Genomic DNA, 20,585 nt, shown 5'->3' on the forward strand with positions numbered 1-20,585 from the left:
GATTCAACAACAATCACCCCTCTGCCCCTACCCCCTACACAAGTCTAGGCTTTCTTCTTTAAAAGCTTGGGTTTTTTGCTTGTTTCAGAGTAGAGGACAGGAGGCTAATTGCATCAAATCCTAACTCCTTTGCCTGACCTTCAAGTTATTGCATAACATGCTCATTACTCTAATCGAACACTTCCTAATTCCTTGGAGGTCTGACTCCTTCCTGTCCCTTCAGCACTGTGGAAATGTTCTAATGTTCTCCTCTAAGTGAGGGCAATGTCTGTTAATTCTCTCCTGTGATTTTTGCCACAGTAGAGTCTGCTTAAGTGGCTGCTGGGCCGTGGTGAACTTCCTACCTCATCACTTCCCATGTGTCTCTCTTTTTGAAGATGATGGCCCGCCAAATAGAGGAAGACCCTTCCTTACTCAGGTTCACATCTATGAAACATCAGAGAAGCTCACCAAGATCTACTTATAGCATAATATGGGACAGTAAAATCTACATGTTCCAGTTTTACTAGGATGCTGTTTTTAGATACAGTCGTTGGACTTGCCTTCACTTTATTGCCTACCTAATCCTCGCTGAGCCCCAGTTCCAAGAGTATGCAAAAACACTATTATATCTAAGCAAATCAAATCTCTTTATTAGTTCTTACTGCATTTCGTAATTAGTATCACATAGTTGAGCTCTCATTCTCCAAAGTCTGTGGGTCTCTAATGGCAAGAACTTTGTCTTAATCCCTTTTTATATTCTTCACAATGCCTGTTGTGGGTTTATGCATGTAGGATGTTTTTCATAAACACTTGTTCATTTAGGCATTTATTTAACGTGGGTTGAAATATCAGATAACTTAGAAAAAACTGAATCCAAAGATTTTTAATAAAATAGAAACTGCTTTCTGAAACCTTTGGAAATGTAAATATGAAAAATTAATGATACTAGTATGTTATTATTTCTGCTTTTAATTTTAAAAACCTCTTACCTAGGTCTGTGTTTCTTACCACTTAGAGATTAGCCAGCAGTCTAGGGGATGAAAGTCAGCTGCAAGAGTTCTAAGCCACCAGATAATCCCTCTCCCTGTTCTCAGCTCTTCATTCTGCCCTTCTGCACTCTTATAATCTGCAGAATTCAGTGTCCCTCACTCTTCTGTTCCCCTTCTGCTACCCTGGGCTCCCAGGCTCCTTGATTCAGGCCCTTGTTCATGCCCAGATCCTGGATTATGGTTGCTCCATTTGTTCCACCGTTTTACACCAGTTTTTCTGATTCTGGGCTATGTCCTGACTATAATTAATCTTGCCGTGCTATCTTTGAAAGAGGAACCCAAGATTCTTTCATGGACTTTTATATATAACATTTGGACGGATTGTGACATTGCGAAATGATGGGATTGAGTTGTTACAAAATTAATCTATTTTTGTTCTCAAGGCAGGTGAAAAAAATGGCCACATGCAGCTATTTTAACCCTACTATTTTCTAAGTTTGATTGGCAGAGCATTGATAGCAGAGAGAAAGGCATCAACTGGAAAACTAATGGTTTGATGCCATATATAGATATAACATAAGATACTACAGCTAAATTGATTCAGGATGAAAAAAAATCCTAGTGAACTACCTAATATTTCTCTTTATATTTTAAACTCAGCAAGATGAGACAGACCTTAGTTCTCTGAACACAAACTTAGGATATTCAGTATAATGTGGTAGAAAGGAGAGGAAATTTGGTCCAAAAGACCCAAATTGAACGTGCGTTCTGTCACTTAACCAGCTGAGTGACCTTAGGTAAGTCATTCATTTCTCTGAGTTTCAGGGTATTCTGTAAAATTCACATGATAAATAATAGAACCTTCCTCCCTCCCTCCCTCCTTCCCTCTCTCCTTCCCTCCCTCTCTTTCTGTCTCTCTCTCTCTCTCTTACTTTTTCTTTTTTATTGTGATGCAATATTTTTAGCTTTTGAAGAGTTACCAGAACTACCATCCCATTAGCACGAAGAAATTCTCAATCCTAGAACCTTTTAGTTCTTTCCTCAAACCATAGATTTGCCTCAAATTTATCCTTTTTTAGGATCCTGTATCCACACTGTGTCTGGATCTCCGTTATGCCATGTACTCTGCTTTGTGATTCAGCTGAGTACTGTCATGTACTAGGCTATCTCAGAGAAAAAACAAAAAACAGCTTGGTGAATAAATTTTTTTTTTTCTCAGTCACAGAACAGAGTTAAAAGTTCACAGGATGCTGTCCTCCATAATGTGCCCATCTGTGCTTGCTGATTTATGAACTATCTTAAAATAGGGTACCAGTACCCTTCAGTTTATGTTAACATGGAATTAAATAATACAGCTGTTTAGAAATCTCTATGGTTTCAATTTCTTAGTAAATTATTGTTAAATCTATAATAGCAAAAGCACAGGGGACTACCCACTGTTCTTATACTAAGTTACATATGCACACATACACACACATGTACATGCACATACACATGCACTTACTTTGCATCTATACTGTATTAAAAATGAAAGAAAACTTAATATTGCTAATAATTACTTGTAGAATCTCAAAGTATAAGATTTAATGTTTTAGACTTGTCAGCAGGTACTCTGTTAATGCTGAACTGAACAGTATTCTGCAGAATCTTGCTGTGCCCTTTGGAAGAAAACCAAAAATAATGGAAAGGAAAATTAACTATTAAGAAACCTTGTGCAGATGTTCTTAAGATTCCGAATCTTAGCATTTTCTATTTTCTTTCCCTTGCCAAAGATTACACTTTGTACCAAGTTAAGAACTGACTGAAAAAGCAGTAAGTGACACATATTTTCTAAAGCTCCCTTGTGATTTTACTCAGCTCTCAAAATGAAGAACTGAAGCCAGAATTCTGTGCTTAATAAAATATTACCTATTTTTTAAAAGTAGCTATCCTCAAATAACTGACCTTTTTCTTTTATTTTCCTGCACTTTTTGAAAGTTCTCTTCCTTAAGAAGTATGTGGTTGGTTTTTTCTTTTTTTTTTCACTTTAGGTAGGATGCAGACAAAAGCAGTTTTCAGGGAAAATTCCCTCTAGAAATATTAACTATTGTTGAAGCATATTTATTTTTCTGTTTTGGCAATACTTTAAGATTAGTAGCAAGGACAATACTATCCATTGAAAAAGAGAACTGATTCATTCTAGGGGAGAATTTCTAAGCAGTTTCTAATTTATTGTCTTTGAAATTGAGAATTCTTCCCCTGGAAATGTCATCCAATTAAATACAAACAAAGTGAGATAAATGGAATATTATCATGGCATGATTATCTTGAGTCTGAGAACATAGATGGACCAGAATAAAAAAATTAAAAATAAGTTACCACCTCATTTTTGGCTGCTGGATACATTCCCCTTCCCCAACACCCAAAAATATGTATTGTGAAGTAGTCATTTAAAAATGGTGGTGAGGGATAGAGTAGACATTGAAAGTTCTTTCCTGGAAATATTTCATTTGATATACCTGTTAGATATCCAAGTGCAGTTGTCCAAAAGCAAGTTAGATATGTGAGTGTGGAATTTATGGTAGTGATTGTAATTACAGATACTATTATGGAGATAATCTTCAGATAAATAAATAACATATAATGATATAATGGATTCAATTAGAGAGCTTGTTTTAAGAAAGTCTTAGGAAGAGATAGAAATCAAGGATAGAGCCCTGGTAGACTACCATATTTTGAGTTCAATAGGGGAAGATGATTGACAAGGACATTTATCAATATTATGGACTGGAATGCTATATTAATTTTACAGTGATTTCATAAATCACCAAGATCAACCATTACATTCTGAAGATATTCCAGAGGACTTGGTCTTCCTGAGTCCTGTTAGCTTCTTTAACATCCAAGGGTTTTCATGCCAACAAAGGAACATTCATGATTATTTATGCACTGCTTAGTGCTCAACATATTAATCTCACAAAACTAGTAAAAATTTAAGACTTCTTTAAACATTAAATAAATGATTTTCTTCTAAATATTGAAATGCTTTTTTACTTGTAGTGCAAGACAAATGCAAAAACTTCATGTTTTCCCAAATATTAAAAAAAAATTATAATTTTATTTAATTTCTTCTGAAAACTGAACTGAAATTACAAGTCTAATGTACTGATGGCCTAAATAGTTCAAATATCTTAAAAATCTGTTAAAACACATGCACTTATTGCAATGATTACAAACCATATTACTGTATTCTTCTTGAAAGCTATAACAATAGAAAAGGTTATTATAATTTTAAACTGGCTACTTTTTTTTTTTTTTTTTTTGCGGTACGCAGGCCTCTCACTGTTGCGGCCTCTCCTGTAGCGGAGCACAGGCTCCGGACGCGCAGGCTCAGCGGCCATGGCTCACGGGCCCAGCCGTTCCGCGGCATGTGGGATCTTCCCGGACAGGGACACGAACCCGTGTCCCCTGCATCGGCAGGTGGACTCTCAACCACTGTGCCACCAGGGAAGCCCCGTGGCTACTTTTTATTATCATCATCACATCATAAAATAGTCATCATCATTTTTTACTCTTTTTGATATCTGTATATCTTACAGTTTTGGTAAGCTTTATAGGCGACAAGAATAAAGAATAAGAGAGTTGTAATCATTCCTTTCCCAAAGGAAAACTGGACTATATTTGTCCTTAAAGAAAATGTTGAGGCAGATACCAATAAAATGATTTTCTCCTTCTAAATTTAGGATTCAGTCTAGTAATATAATGGGCTAAACGTCTGTATTGTCCCATTGACATCAACTAACATCTAGAATACAAATTTTAAAAATCTTCATGAATTAATGAGCTAGCGGGAATGAAAGTAATTCTCAGATTAAAAGAGTAAGCGAAGGTGGGAACATAGTCAGATAAGAGAGCCTTGTGTCAGGTTTCTCAGTCTAAAGACGTTTGCTAAACAATGTGACCTTGAGTTTGGTTTGCACAGTCTCAGAGTACATAGGAAGCAAGAGGGCCCACACAAGTTGGATGATGTATAAAGAGTCTTGATCCATGAAGCTGGGAATAGAAAGTCTACAAAATTAGTACAAAAGGGAAAACAAAGGTGAAACCATTCTACCACAAACAGAAATACAAGAATAATCTGTTATTTCCAGTCTATTTATTAAGAACAGGAGGAAGAGGATGGGGGGAAGTCTCTGAGAAGTTGGAACTAGTGAGTCTCAGCCAGTTTTTTGGACCAAATATATACCATGTGGTGCTCTAAAAACACTCATGGGAAGAAATTAGTTTAAATGATCGAGCATTGGTATTCTCTGTCTCCTAGAAGAAGAAATGCAGTTCTCTGCAGGAAACCAACTTTGTCCCATACCTCAAAGATTTTTCATAAATAGAGTTTTATGGAAAAATGATCATCTCATACTAAAAAAATAAGGAAAGAAAGAAACAAAAAAGTAAGCAAACAGAAAAAGGGGAACACAGAGAATGAACAGTGTATGGTGTAGGGGAGGAAGTTTCAGGATGAGAAACTCCAGACAAGCCTTTGATTTCAAGAAGTGGCCAAAACTCCATTCTCCCCTGTCTCTGAGGTCCTTTAAATCCCCAATCTCCCTTCTAGAGATCAGATCACAGCCCCTTCTGCCTAATTCTGGTCTAAAGCTCATCAAGATCATGCATTAGCCATTTTTCCTCTTTGCTTTTCTATCCTTTTATCATTGAAAAATGTGTTCATCTTTTTACTTTTTTTCTTTTACTCATTGTTATGGATTGAAGATTTGCCTCTCCTCAAAATTCATATGTTGAAGGCATAATACCCAATGCAATGATATTTAGAAACGAGGCCTTTGGGAAGTAATTAGGGTTAGATTAGGTCATAAGGATGGGCCCTCATGATGGGATTAATGGCCTTATACAAAGAGGAAGAGAGAGAGAACTCTCCCTTTCCAAGTGAGAACACCGAAGAAAGGCCCTGGTGAGGAGGTGAGGACATAGAAGTTGGCCATCTACAAGCCAGGAAGAGATTTCTCACCAGGAACTGAATCAGCTAACAGCTTGATCTTAGACTTCCCAGCATCCAGAACTGTGAGAAATAAATTTCTGTTGCGTAAGTCATCCAGTTTATGGTATTTTGATATGGTAGCCTGAGATGACTAAGACATATATGATTACACATTTGCTGAGTGTTTATAGTAAAGGAAGTATCCTCATCACCTATTGTCTTAATGAATAACTCTTCCTTGTTAATTTAGTGATAAATGAGCAAAAACAAGAACAATAAAACCAAGTCCTGGCTAAGGTACAGAAAGAAGTGAGTGCTCTCCTACTAGGACTATAAATTGAAATTTCTTTTGTGAAAATCATATTGGCAGTGTGCTCAAAACAATTTCACTTTCTAATCCCATCTCTCAGACTGTATCCTAAGGCTAGAGTCAGAGATGTAAATGATTCACTTCCTGCTCATGATCCAGGCAGATTCCCTTGTATGTTGTTAAAACAAACTCTTGGCCAGCATCTAAAAACATAAAACCGGCAACATAAAATCCCCTCTAGCCAGCAGTAGCATGGCACATAGCTATGTTATTATTTGCTATCCAATACTGGATAAGTTACTACAGAATTAACTTATCCCTATATGGATATTTACTCACTGATTCAATAAACATATGTGAAATCTGGCTGTGTGCCAAATTTATATCTCTAGTCCAGACCACTTCTCTCATAGCCAGACTTGTGTAACTTTGGCCTATTAGACATTTCAATTTGAAAGTCTAATAAACATCTCAACTTAATATGCCCTGAACTGATCCCTTCCCTTCCCACGACTTCAAGTTGCTCAGGCTAAAATGCCGAATCATCCTTCATCCCCAGCATTATTTCACACTTGACATTCAGTATTTTGACAAGTGCTGTCAGCTCCACCCTCACTATTTAACCATCTCTGCTGCTACCAGACTTTTAGATGCTCCCAGTATATTTCACCTGGAGTAGTGCAGAAGCCTAACTGACTTCCTTATACATGCTTGGCACCTGTAGTTTATTTTCAGCACAGTCCACAGAGTGATAATTTTAAAACAAATCAGGAGAGGTTACTTCATATGTTGAAACCCTCCAAATAGCTCCGCAACCTCCTCAGCACAAAAGCCACTGTACTTTCAGAGGCATATGAGTCCTACATGATTGGGCTCAACAGCACTTCTGCCCTTTTCTCCCAAAACTTTCCCCTATGCCTTTTATGTTCAAAGCTATACTTGCTTCCTTGATATTCTTTGACTATATTAAACACAGACCTGCCTTAGGGCCTTTTATTCTTACTTCCCCTCTAGCCAGAATCCTCTTCTTGATATCTACAAGACTTATTCCTTCACATCTTCTAGTCTCTGCTCAAATATCATCTTTTCTGTAAGATCTTTCTTTTCCACCCTATATATAATTGCACACACTCCCAGCTCTCCTTTTCTCCTTGCGGTTCTTTATATTTTTTTCATAATTTATACACCTTTATATATACTGTATATTTTTCTTTCTTTTTTTTTTTTTGTGGTACTTGGGCCTCTCACTGTTGTGGCCTCTCCCGTTGCGGAGCACAGGCTCCGGACGTGCAGGCTCAGCGGCCATGGCTCACGGGCCCAGCCGCTCCGCGGCATGTGGGATCTTCCCGGACCGTGTCCGTGTCCCCTGCATCGGCAGGCGGACTCTCAACCACTGCACCACCAGGGAAGCCCAAATCATTTTTTTTTTCTTATGTAATTGCTTAATGATTGGGTTTTTTCTGCTTCTACTGACTAAACAGAAAATCCATTTGTGCAAGGATTTTTTTTTCCTGCTTGCAACAAAACAGGTGTGTGCTAATTATTGGTTAGTGAATAAATGTGCCATGCACCAAGTAAAATAGTGGCTTATTTGAAGCATCTACTTTTTTTATAATGTCCTACTAAAAAACTTAATTCAGGAGGAAAACACACTGAAAATATAAAGGAATATTTTCAAACATTTTTATTACAGTCTTCCTTGTTTATACTTGATATGGAAGTTGATAGCCTTTGGCTTCAAAGGGATGATACAGACTTTGACAAGGAAAAATCACCTGGAAGCTGGTGGCTCCATTGCTTCAAAAACCTGGGACATCATTCTTGGTCCAAGACTTAAAAAGCCTTTAATTTCCCAGGGGGTGGTGATGGAGGAAATAGTGACTGAGATTCCCTTTCCACCAGTCTATAAAGAATGGAACTCAGGTTTAAATTTTGACTGATCATAGAAAATTAGTGTGACATACCTTCTACCACGTTTTGTTGTCACATATTTATACAGCTTATTATATTATTACATATTTATATTAGGATCTAAATTAAGAATTATATTAAGCACAGAAAGAATCCACGTAGCTAGCCATTTGCATTTCTTGAACTTCCAGAACTCCAGAAGAGCTATGGCTCTGGAAGCAACCTCTCAATCATTAGATCCATTTCAACTCTCTGAAAACATTCTTGATCTTGATGTGTATTTTACAAAAACAAAATGTCTTGTCATAATCACTAACAAATTTCTAAATTTAACCAACTTCGTATATAAATTTAGAAGAAAAATAATGCTCTATTTGGTTGTAGGCATGTATAAAATTGAACCATCTCTCAGGTGAAATTATTCTGAGGTTAAAAAAAATAGTGTTGTTTCCATAACTGAGCCCTTAGAAAGAAGACATAAAGACAAATCTTCACATTACCCACATTTATATTTTTGTCAGCATCAGCTGTTCCAAGAATAGAGACCCTTTCTGGGGCCACGGGGAGGGTTCGCTGATACATTTTCAGCACTAAGTCTAATGTTTGGCCCAGAAATATATGTTTATTAAATGAGTGAATGAGACCCATATGCTCTTTTACTCTGATGGTTTATCATCATAACACATTCAAGGAGGAGCTGAGCGGCAGGTTGCATCCTAATTAGATGTTGCCAAGAAATTGAATTCTCATGATCCTTATATGCAGTGCTGAAAAACTTCGTTTGTTTTCTTTGCCATATGTTATAATTATTCCCATTTATTGATTAAGCTCCAACCTGTGATAGAAGGGTTTACCATTTTTTTTATTGGAATATGTCATGTGTAGCATTTTTTTTTTAAATTTTTATTGAAGTATAGCTGCTTTACAGTGTTGTGTTAGTTTCTGCGATACAGCACAGTGAATCGGTTATATGAAGGGTTGACTTTTTTTTTTTTTTCATGTTTAACAATCTTTAATTCAGATGTGAATGTTCAATACAAGCCGTTCGTAGGGCTTGGGACTCGTTCTTTAAAAAACAAGAATGGAGGAATGCAACAAAATGATCTTTCCACTTGTTCTTCAGAAACTTTCAAGGAAAGGATAGATCATAGGGCCGTAAAAGATCCATTTAAGTCATACCCACTTTCTCCCCCTACCAATAGTCTTACACCCATTCCATAATCTTAATACACATTCCTGAATGAAGATTTACAGTTCAGCTTTGCTTACATAGCCATTTGAAAATACTAGCACCGGCTTGCTTCCTATAATGCCAAACAAATCAAATCATGAAACTATTCAATATGCATTTCTTCTTTTTAAAACAAGGGGGTACTTAAATGTAGAAAGCAATACTTAGCCTACAAATACATTTCCCAGAAATGGCATATGCCACTCAAAGGCCTAGACACTCTTATGCTTTCCAAGTGGAACACCTAACCTAATGTGCATAGAAGCATGAATGGCAAAGTTGAAGATCAAAATCTTAACTATTTTTTCTATTTATTTGAAGCACAGTAAAAAAAAAAAAATTGGTACACTTTGGAAATCAGTGGCACAAGGTACACTGCCATAAATTGAGGGACATTATACAGTTAAAAAAAAAAAAAAGGAAAAAAAGGAAAAAAAAATTCCCCTGTTTCAAACACTGCATTACATAATTTTACCTGCCCAAACAGACCATTTACAAATATTAGGTCAATAAACTGCTAACATCCATAAAAAGGTAGCTTTCTTACTAAAATGCAAGAATTTAAAAGATTGCTATCTAAACAAGAAAAGACAAAAACAAACTGGAATGAAAGCCTAGATATCACATCTAAAATCGGGGTTTCTTGTTTGGGCCTTCATACTCTTCTCTCCCTCTACCATATCCTGCCGGAGTTCCAGGCCCCATTCCTCTAGGACCCTGTCCACCCACAGGTCCCGCACCTCCCTGCCCAAAGCGCTCAGTACGCATGTCGCTTCCCATCATGGAACCACTCATTGTTGCCGGTGGAACTCCAGGATTAGCTTCATAACCTATGCCACCACCACCACCTAGAGGTGGAAATTTCTGGCCTCCTGAACCATAGGGATCTCCCATGTTCATTGCTCCTCCACCGCCCATTCTCATGTCTCTTTCTCTCGGATCCGTGTAGCCCATCCGGCTGTAACTTTCCTCTCTTTGGCGTCTCATTTGTTCTTCCATCTCACGTTGACGAATCATCATCCCTTCTTCCCTCCTACGTCGTTCCTCCTCTTGCCTCAATTGCATCTCTTTACGTTTCTGCATTTCTTGATTGTGAAGTTCTTCCATGCGTCTTAATTCTTCCTGGCGTCTCATCAGATCTTGACGCAAAAGATTTGCCTGATGCTCATGATAGGCATCTTCCATTTCACTTTCCAATTTGTCCTTTGCATCTTTCATGTTTTTTTCAACTTGTTCCCGCTGCTGTTTTTCCATTTCATCCAGGGACTTCCACCTCTGAGAATACTCATACTCAAATGTGCCATGCTGGGCAAAACGAGGAGGGGTTTCTCTCTCCTTTTGATACATTGGATTCTTCTGTGCAAGTTTTTCAGGAAGACCATCATCATCATCTAACTGTTCAAGGGGTTCCACAATGACTGGACGAGGAGTTGTTGTTAGTAAGAAAACACCTTCACTGCATCTTTCAAATGCTTTTCTTGCTGCTGGTTTAGAAGCAAATTCAACAATGCCTTTCCCTGTAGATCTTCCACGATCATCCACAATTACAACAGCCCTTTCAATAGGACCAAACTGACTAAAGGCTTCTTCCAACAGTTCATTGGAAACATAAGGTGAAAGATTTCGAACAGAAAGGGCAGCAGCATGTGTGGCAAATCGAACCCGAAGCTGTCTACCTCTCATGGGTGTATCATCAAGTTCAGCTTTAGCAATTTCAGCTAATGCTCTAGATTCAAGCTTAATAAATCCAAATCCTTTGCCTTTGTTGATAAAAACTTCTCCTGGTTCTCCATATTTAGCAAATAATCTTTTGAATTCATCCTCCGTGATATCAGCAGGTAGATTACCAACAAACAACCGACAACGCTAAGTGTAAGTTTTCTCTCCAGGCCTCCTCAAGAGAGACAAGTTGGCTTTAAACCCCTCGGAGTCAGAGATCTTCTCCTCGCTGCAGCCCCCGGGCCCGCCGGGCGGCGGCCCTTGGTGGTGCTGCTGGTGGTAGGGCGGGTGGTGTTGCCGGCCCCCGCGGGGCTCCCCGCCGCCTCGGTGCGGCGGCTTGGGGTGGCCGCCAGGAGTGCTTAGGCCCGGGCCGCCGCCGGGCTTCGGCCCGCCTGGCATTTTGCCGCCTTTGGGGCCACCGGCTCCTGGGCCCTGCTTAGGCCCGGGGCCCGGGACCCCCGCGGGTGGAGGCGGCGGGCCGCCAGCCTGAGGGGGGGTGGTGGGGACCCCGCTGCTCGGCGGCGCGGGCGGGGGCACCCCGGGGGGCGCCGAGGTGACAGCGGACGGCGGGGTCGGGGTGGGGCCTGGCCCCGTGGGGGCCCCCGAAGTCGGGGGTGTGGCGGGCGGCGCGGAGCCGGAGGCCGGGGGAGCGCTGCCTACTCCGGGAGCAGGGCCGGGTCCCTGAGGGACGGCAGGCTTAGATGAGTCCTGTGGCGGCGGCGGCGGCTGATGCGGCGGCTGCGGATGCGGCGGCTGGTGCGGCGGCGGCTGAAGCGGCGGCGGCTGCTGTGGTGGCGGCTGCTGCGGCGGTGGCTGCTGCTGTTGCTGGTGCGGAGGCGGTGGCGGGATCGGAGGCTTGGGGCCGCCCTGGCCCGGGCCGGGCCCCAAAGGTCCGCGGTTCTGATTGAGGCCCATGCCGGGTGGCGGGGAGCGGAAATCGTGGAGGCCGCCGCGGCCGCCTCCCCCTCCGCGTCGGTGGAAACCGCCACCGCCACCGCCCCGACTTCGGAACCGGTCCCGAGACATGTCTGTGATCAAGGGGCGGTCGAGGCAGAAGCGAAGACGACGTTCGGGGAACGTGGAGGCCACCTTGCTTCGCACAAGATGGCGGATGACACAGGCAGGGTTGACTTTTAAAGGCTATAACACTGTTTGCTATGTCCAAACTCCCGCATTCTTTATATTTTCTGCCATGTTTGTTTTCCAGTAAGGTTTTGAAATTCAGATTGTCATTGAAAACCATTTATTTGTAAACTACTCTTTCCTTCCATTTATGGCCTTAAGTGATCTATTTGCATAGGGTTATGAAAGTCTTCAATGTATAATGACTATACAGTCATATCTTGAGGTTGAGTTTTACTGGTTGTATTGTTCAAGATATCAACCAAGAGAGTAAATATGGCGGGGGAGGATGTTCAAGGAAAACAATATCTAACATGCCAATCGTGAAACTCATAAGAGCATCGATTCACTGAGATGACGTCTTATCCAGGACTGGGGGCTGATTTGCTCCAGCAACCTCCCCTCCTGGAAAAAAAAAGAAAAAAAGGAAAAAGAAAAAACCCAAAAAACAAAGCAAAAATACACTAACAAACTGCATCCCTTTGTTTTGTTACATTTAGATAACATTTTAAATATTTCCCATAAAAATCTGGACATGTTATATCATATGTTCAGATGTCATATCTGAGAAAACCATATTCCTGACTGATAATACTTGAAATAAGTTGAAGAGCAGTTATCACCATTTAAATGAGGCAAAAATAAAAATTCCCCAAATCATCTAAAAAGAGAGAACAATTTAATCATGGATATTACCTGCCTGGACCTGGCATTTGAGTTTGCAGCCTACATTATGGAAATCTACAATCTCAGCTAAATCTCTAGTTTAATACAGTCATTTGTGAATTGGAATGTAAATAGAATAATTCAGAAAAGTTTTATTGAACACCTGCTAAAATAAAATGGATAGAACAAAATGTCTCAGTTCTCCAGAAGGTGAATTCCTTGAGAATCTTGGATAGGGAAAGCATCATATTCTATTGGATTTTAGCTCAAGGAAAGCCTATAGCATCTAAGTTGAAACTGGCAGAAACAATTTGGAATACCACACAGATTTATATATTGATCTAGAGGAAACTGCAGTTTTCTCAAGAGATACTGGTTATAGAATTCTAACAACAATAAAGTACTGAAAATTCTTTTACAGCTACTTTTATGGTAGCCTAAATTGATTTAATAGAGCACTATCAAATCAATTCATTCTCTTAACTCTTAGACTGCATTATCTTAATTTGAACTGTTGGTGAACCAGGCCATCCAGCAATGGTAGGGATGTATGGTGTATAATATATTGTCCATAAGGCCAGCCACCTGAAGAAAGAAATCAGAGTTTTAAAATAAACTGTGAATTGAGTTCTCCATAAATTGAACACCACTGAATGATGATTCTATATTTTCAGGCACACTACATGCATATCTTTATATAAAGGAAAGAATTATCACACACATTTATATGCATAAAAGATTGGGAATGTAATAATTATAGCTCAGTAGTTAAACTGAATATACTGTTTCAAGCAATAATTTAATATTTATGAGTCAATCTTTAATATTACACATATACCTTTTATTCTCTTCAAGTTGAAATATTCTTTTGGAAACAAACAAGAATGTGTGATGAGAAAGGGCATGTGTTTAACAGATACACAAAATACCTTGTTAATGGTGAATTATAGCAGCTAATATATACTAAGCGTTTTCTATGTCCTAGATATTTTGCAAAAACTTTACCTGTATTGTCTCATATAGCATTATGAGTATAAGTTTTTACTATAGCTGAGAAAAATGAAGCTTGGAGAGGTGATATGACTTGGCAAAGGCCACAAAACTAATAGCCACTGGAACTGAGATTGATTCTGGCAGACTGCATGGCTGTATTGTGGACCAATATAGGTAATACTTCTTCAATATGTCATTACTGTAGAGTCAAAGACCATGACCCCTAAACGCAAATATTCTTTAGTTCTTTGTATGTTACCAGGTGGGTGCTGAGTACTCACAAAAGTCAGCTGGATGATGAACTGAGAACCTCAACTGTAACTTTTTGTTTCCCATCCGAAGTTCAAATGTTCGTATAATATTTAATTTTGTCAAAATAATTTTTAAAACTTTTTTTAGTCTTCAGTGAATGAGCTTCCTACTGAAGTGTGCTCCAAAATTTCTTTTAATAACTTTATTTCTTGAATTCTTTAAGTATTTTAAAGCATTTATATCCAGTCACAGTCTGGATACTAAAAATAAAAAGTAAATATACTACACATGGATTTAAACTTTTTTTTAAACATCTTTATTGGAGTATAATTGCTTTACAATTGTGTGTTAGTTTCGCTGTATAACAAAATGAATCAGCTATATGTATACATATATCCCCATATCCCCTCCCTGTTGTTCCTCCCTCCCACCCTCCCTATCCCACCCCTCTAGGTGGTAACAAAGCACTGAACTGATCTCCCTATGATATGCAGCTGCTTCCCACTAGCTACCTATTTTACATTTTGTAGTGTATATATGTCCATGCCACTCTCTCACTTCGTCCCAGTCTACCCTTCCCCCTCCCCGTGTCCTCAAGTCCATTCTTTACATCTGCATCTTTATAACTGTCCTGCCCCTAGGTTCTTCAGAACCTTTTTTTTAGATTCCATATATATGTGTTAGCATATGGTATTTGTTTTTCACTTTCTGACTTACTTCACTCTGTATGACAGACTCTGGGTCCATCCACCTCACCACAAATAACTCAATTTCGTTTCTTTTTATGGCTGAGTAACATTCCATTGTATATATGTGCCACATCTTCTTTACCCATTCATCTGTCGATGGACATTTACGTTGCTTCCATGTCCTGGCCATTGTAAATAGTGCTGCAGTGAACATTGGGGTACATGTCTCTTTTTGAATTACGGTTTTCTCAGAGTATATGTCCAGTAGTGGTATTGCTGGGTCATATGGTAGTTCTATTTTTAGTTTTGTAAGGAACCTCCATACTGTTCTCCATAGTGGCTGTATTAATTTACATTCCCACCAACAGTGCAAGAGGGTTCCCTTTTCTCCACACCCTCTCCAGCATTTATTGTTTGTAGATTTTTTGATGTTGGCCATTCTCACTGGTGTGAGGTGATACCTCATTGTGTTTTGATTTTCATTTCTCTAATTATTAGTGATGTTGAGCATCCTTTCATGCGTTTGCTGGCAATATCTATATCTTCTTCGGAGAAATGTCTTTTTAGGTCTTCGGCTCATATTTGGATTGTGTTGTTTCTTTGATATTGAGCTACATGAGCTGCTTGTATATTTTGGAGATTAATCCTTTGTCAGTTGCTTTGTTTGCAAATATTTTCTCTCATTCTGAGGGTTGTCTTTTTGTCTGGTTATGGTTTCCCTTGCTGTGCAAAAGCTTTTAAGTTTCATTGGGTCCCATTTGTTTATTTTTGTTTTTATTTCCATTCTCTAGGAGGTGGGTCAAAAGGGATCTTGCTGTGATTTATGCCATAGACTGTTCTGCCTATGTGTTCCTCTAAGAGTTTGATAGAATCTGGTCTTCCATTTAGGTCTTTAATCCATTTTGAGTTTATTTTTGTGTGTGGTGTTAGGAAGTGTTCTAATTTCATTCTTTTACATATGGCTGTCCAGTTTTCCCAGCACCACTTATTGAAGAGGCTGTCTTTTCTGCATTGTATATTCTTGCCTTCTTTATCGAAGATAAGGTGACCATATGGGTGTGGTTTTCTCTCTGGGCTTTCTATCCTGTTCCATTGATCTATGTTTCTGTTTTTGTGCCAGTACTATACTGTCTTGATTACTGTAGCTTTGTAGTATAGTCTGAAGTCTGGGAGCCTGACTGCTCCAGCTCTATTTTTCTTTCTCAAGATTGCTTTGGCTATTCGGGGTCTTTTGTGTTTCTATAAAAATTGTGAAACTTCTTGAACTAGTTCTGTGAAAAATGCCATTGGTAATTTGATAGGGATTGCATTGAATCTGTAGGTTGCTTTGGGGAATATAGTCATTTTCACAATATTAATTCTTCCAATCCAAGAACATGGTATATCTCTCCATCTGTTTATATCATCTTTAATTTCTTCCATCAGTGTCTTATAGTTTTCTGAGTACAGGTGTTTTACCTCCTTAGGTAGGTTTATTCCTACACATTTTATTCTTTTTGTTGCATGGTAGATGGGAGTGTTTCCTTAATTTCTCTTTCAGATTTTTCGTCTTTAGTGTATAGGAATGCCACAGATTTCTGTGCATTAATTTTGTATCCTTCTACTTTACCAAATTCATTGATTAGCTTTAGTACTTTTCTGGTAGCATCTTTAGGATTCTTTCGGTATAATATCATGGCATCTGCAAACAATGGCAGTTTTACTTTTTCTTTTGTGATTTGGATTTTTTTTTATTTCTTTGTTTTCTCTGGTTGCCATGGCTAAAACTTCCAAAATTATGTTGAATAATAGTGGTGAGAGTGAGCAAACTTGTCTTGTTCCTGGTCTTAGAGTAAATGGTTTCAGGGTTTCACCATAGAGAACAGTGTTGGCTGTGGGCTTGTCATATATGGCCTTAATTAATTTGAGGTAAGTTCCCTCTGTGCCTACATTCAGGAGAGTTTATCATAAATATGTGTTGAATTTTGTCAAAACTTTTCTGCATCTATTGAGATTATCATATGGTTTTTAGCCTTCAGTTTTTAACATGGTGTATCACAATGATTGATTTGTGTATATTGAAGAATCCTTGCATTCCTGGGATAAACTACACTTGATTATGATGTATGATCGTTTTAATGTGCTGTTGGATTCTGTTTGCTAGTATTTTGTTGAGGATTTTTGCATCTATGTTCATCTGTGATATTGGCCTATAGTTTTCTTTTTTTGTGACATCTTTGTCTGCTTTTGGTATCAGGGTGATGGTGGTCTTGTAGAATGAATTTGGGACTCTTCCTCCCTCTGCTATATTTTGGAAGAGTTTGAAAAGGAAAGGTGTTAGCTCTTCTCTAAATGTTTGATAGAATTTGTCTTTGAAGCCATCTGTCCTGGACTTTTCTTTGTTGGAAGATTTTTTTTTTTTTCTTAACATCTTTATTGGAGTATAATTGCTTTACAATGGTGTGTTAGTTTCTGCTTTATAACAAAGTGAATCAGTTATACATATACATATATCCCCATATCTCTTCCCTCTTGCATCTTCCTCCCTCCCACCCTCCCTATCCCACCATTTTAGGTGGTCACAAAACACCTAGCTGATCTCCCTGTGCTATGCGGCTGCTTCCCACTAGCTATCTATTTTGCATTTGGTAGTGTATATATGTCCATGGCACTCTCTCACTTTATCCCAGCTTACCCATCCCCCTCCCCATATCCTCAAGTCCATTCTCTAGTAGGTCTGGCTCTTTATTCCCGTCTTGTCCCTAGGTTCTTCATGACCGTTTTTGTTTTTTAGATTCCATATATATATGTTAGCATACGGTATTTGTTTTTCTCTTTCTGACTTACTTCACTCTGTATGAGAGACTCTGGGTCCATCCACCTCACTACAAATAACTCAATTTCGTTTCTTTTAATGGCTGAGTAATATTCCATTGTATATATGTGACACATCTTCCTTTCCATTCATCTGTTGATGGACACTTAGGTTGCTTCCATGTCCTGGCTATTGTAAATAGAGCTGCAATGAACATTGTGGTACATGACTTTTTTTGAATTATGGTTTTCTCAGGGTATATGCCCAGTATTGGGATTGCTGGGTTGTATGGTACTTCTGGTTTCTTTTTAAGGAACCTCTATACTGTTCTCCATAGAGGCTGTATCAATTTACATTCCCACCAACAGTGCAAGAGGGTTCCGTTTTCTCCACACCCTCTCCAGCATTTATTGTTTGTAGATTTTTTGACGATGGCCATTCTGACTGGTGTGAGATGATATCTCATTGTAGTTTTGATTTGCATTTCTCTGATGATTAATGATGTTGAGCATTCTTTCATGTGTTTGTTAGCAATCTATATATCTTCTTTGGAGAAATGTCTGTTTAGGTTTTCTGCCCATTTTTGGAATGGTTTGTTTGTTTTTTTGTTACTAAGCTGCATGAGCTGCTTATAAATTTTGGAGATTAATCCTTTGTCAGTTGCTTCATTTGCAAATATTTTCTCCCATTCTGAGGGTTGTCTTTTGGTCTTGTTTATGGTTTCCGTTGCTGTGCAAAAGCTTTGAAGTTTCATTAGGTCCCATTTGTTTATTTTTGTTTTTATTTCCATGTCTCTAGGAGGTGGGTCAAAAATGATCTTGTTGTGTTTTATGTCATACAGTGTTCTGCCTATGTGTTCCTCTAAGAGTTTGATAGTGTCTGGCCTTACATTTAGGTCTTTAATCCATTTTGATTTTTTTCTTGTGTATGGTGTTAGGGAGTGTCCTAATTTCATTCTTTTACATGTAGCTATCCAGTTTTCCGAGCACCACTTATTGAAAGGCTCTTTTTTCTCCACTGTATATTTTTGCCTCCTTTATCAAAGATAAGGTGGCCACATGTGCATGGGTTTATCTTTGGGCTTTCTATCCTGTTCCATTGATCTATATTTCTGTTTCTATGCCAGTACCATACTGTCTTGATTACTGTAGCTTTGTAGTATAGTCTGAAGTCAGGGAGCCTGATTCCTCCAGCTCCATTTTTCTTTCTCAAGATTGCTTTGGCTATTCGTGGTCTTTTCTGTTTCCATACAAATTATGAAAGTTTTTGTTCTAGTTCTGTGAAAAATGCCAGTGGTAATTTTATAGGGATTGCATTGAATCTGTAGATTGCTTTGGGTAGTAGAGTCATTTTCACAATGTTGATTCTTCCAATCCAAGAACATGGTATATCTCTCCATCTATTTGTATCATGTTTAATTTCTTTCATCAGTGTCTTATAATTTTCTGCATACAGATCTTTTGTCTCGTTAGGTAGGTTTATTCCTAGATATTTTATTCTTTTTGTTGCAATAGTAAATGGGAGTGTTTTCTTAATTTCACTGTTCAGATTTTTCATCATTAGTTTATAGGAATGCCAGAGATTTCTGTGCATTAATTTTGTATCCTGCTATTTACCGAATTCATTGATTAGCTCTAGTAGTTTTCTGGTAGCATCTTTAGCATTCTCTATGTATAGTATTATGTCATCTGCAAACAGTGACAACTTTACTTCTTCTTTTCTGATTTGGATTCCTTTTATTTCTTTTTCTTCTCTGTTTGCTGTGGCTAAAACTTCCAAAACTATGTTGAATAATAATGGTAAGAGTGTGCAACCTTGTCTTGTTCCTGATCTTAGTGGAAATGGTTTCAGTTTTTCACCATTGAGGACGATGTTGGCTGTGGGTTTGTCATGTATGGCCTTTATTATATTGAGGAAAGTTCCCTCTATGCCTACTTTCTGCAGGGTTTTTAACATAAATGGGTGTTGAATTTGTCGAAAGCTTTCTCTGTATCTATTGAGATGATCACATGGTTTTTCTCTTTCAATTTGTTAATATGGTGTATCACATTGATTGATTTGTGTATATTGAAGAATTCTTGCCTTCCTGGGATAAACCCCACTTGATCATCATGTATGATCCTTTTGATGTGCTGTTGGATTCTGTTTGCTAGTATATTTTTGAGGATTTTTGCTTCTATGTTCATCAGGGATATTGGCCTGTAGTTTTCTTTCTTTTTTACATCTTTATCTGGTTTTTGTATCATGGTGATGGTGGCCGCATAGAATGAGTTCGGGAGTATACCTCCCTCTGCTGTATTTTGGAAGAGTTTGAGAAAGATAGGTGTTAGCTCTTCTCTAAATGTTTGATAGAATTTGCCTGTGAAGCCGTCTCTTCCTGGGCTTTTGTTTATTGGAAGTTTTTTAAACACTTTTTCAATTTCAGTGCTTGTGATTGATCTGTTCATATTTTCTATCTCTTCATCGTCAGTATTGGAACGTTGTGCTTTTCTAAGAATTTGTCCATTTCGTCCAGGTTGTCCATTGTTTTGCTTGTAATAATCTCTCATGATCTTTTGTATTTCTGCGGTGTCAGTTGTTACTCCTCCTTTTTCATTTCTAATTCTATTGATTTGAGTCGTCTCCCTTTTTTTCTTGATGAGTCTGGGTAATGGTTTATTAATTTTGTTTATTTTGTCAAAGAACCAGCTTTTAGTTTTATTGATCTTTGCTATCGTTTCCTTCATTTCTTTTTCATTTATTTCTGATCTGATCTTTATTATTTCTTTCCTTCAGCTAACTTTGGTTTTTTTTTTTTGTTCTTCTGCCTCTAATTGCTTTAGGTGTAATTTTAGGTTGTTTAGTTGAGATTTTTCTTGTTTCCTGAGGTAGAATTTTATTGCTATAAACTTCTCTGTTAGAACTGCTTTTGCTGCATCTCATAGGTTTGGGTCATTGTGTTTTCATTGTCATTTG

The 20,585-nt window shown here is 38.4% G+C and overlaps 1 protein-coding gene and 1 long non-coding RNA gene across 2 annotated transcripts in view; one reads left to right on the forward strand and one right to left on the reverse strand.

The window, feature by feature from the left end:
* LOC307196464 overlaps positions 1-20,585 on the forward strand; it is a 167,403-nt gene that overhangs the window by 21,628 nt on the left and 125,190 nt on the right. The gene's annotated exons all lie outside the window — the stretch shown is intronic.
* Positions 8,728-12,162, reverse strand: LOC307196350 (splicing factor, proline- and glutamine-rich-like). The gene is given in 2 exon segments (XM_079941211.1): positions 8,728-11,261; positions 11,265-12,162. Coding segments are annotated over 2 exon segments (2,115 nt in total). The 5' UTR covers positions 12,141-12,162; the 3' UTR covers positions 8,728-10,022.

This window comes from Stenella coeruleoalba (assembly GCF_951394435.1).
Source record: "Stenella coeruleoalba genome assembly, chromosome: 13".
In the NCBI taxonomy this organism is placed as follows: Eukaryota; Metazoa; Chordata; class Mammalia; order Artiodactyla; family Delphinidae; genus Stenella; species Stenella coeruleoalba.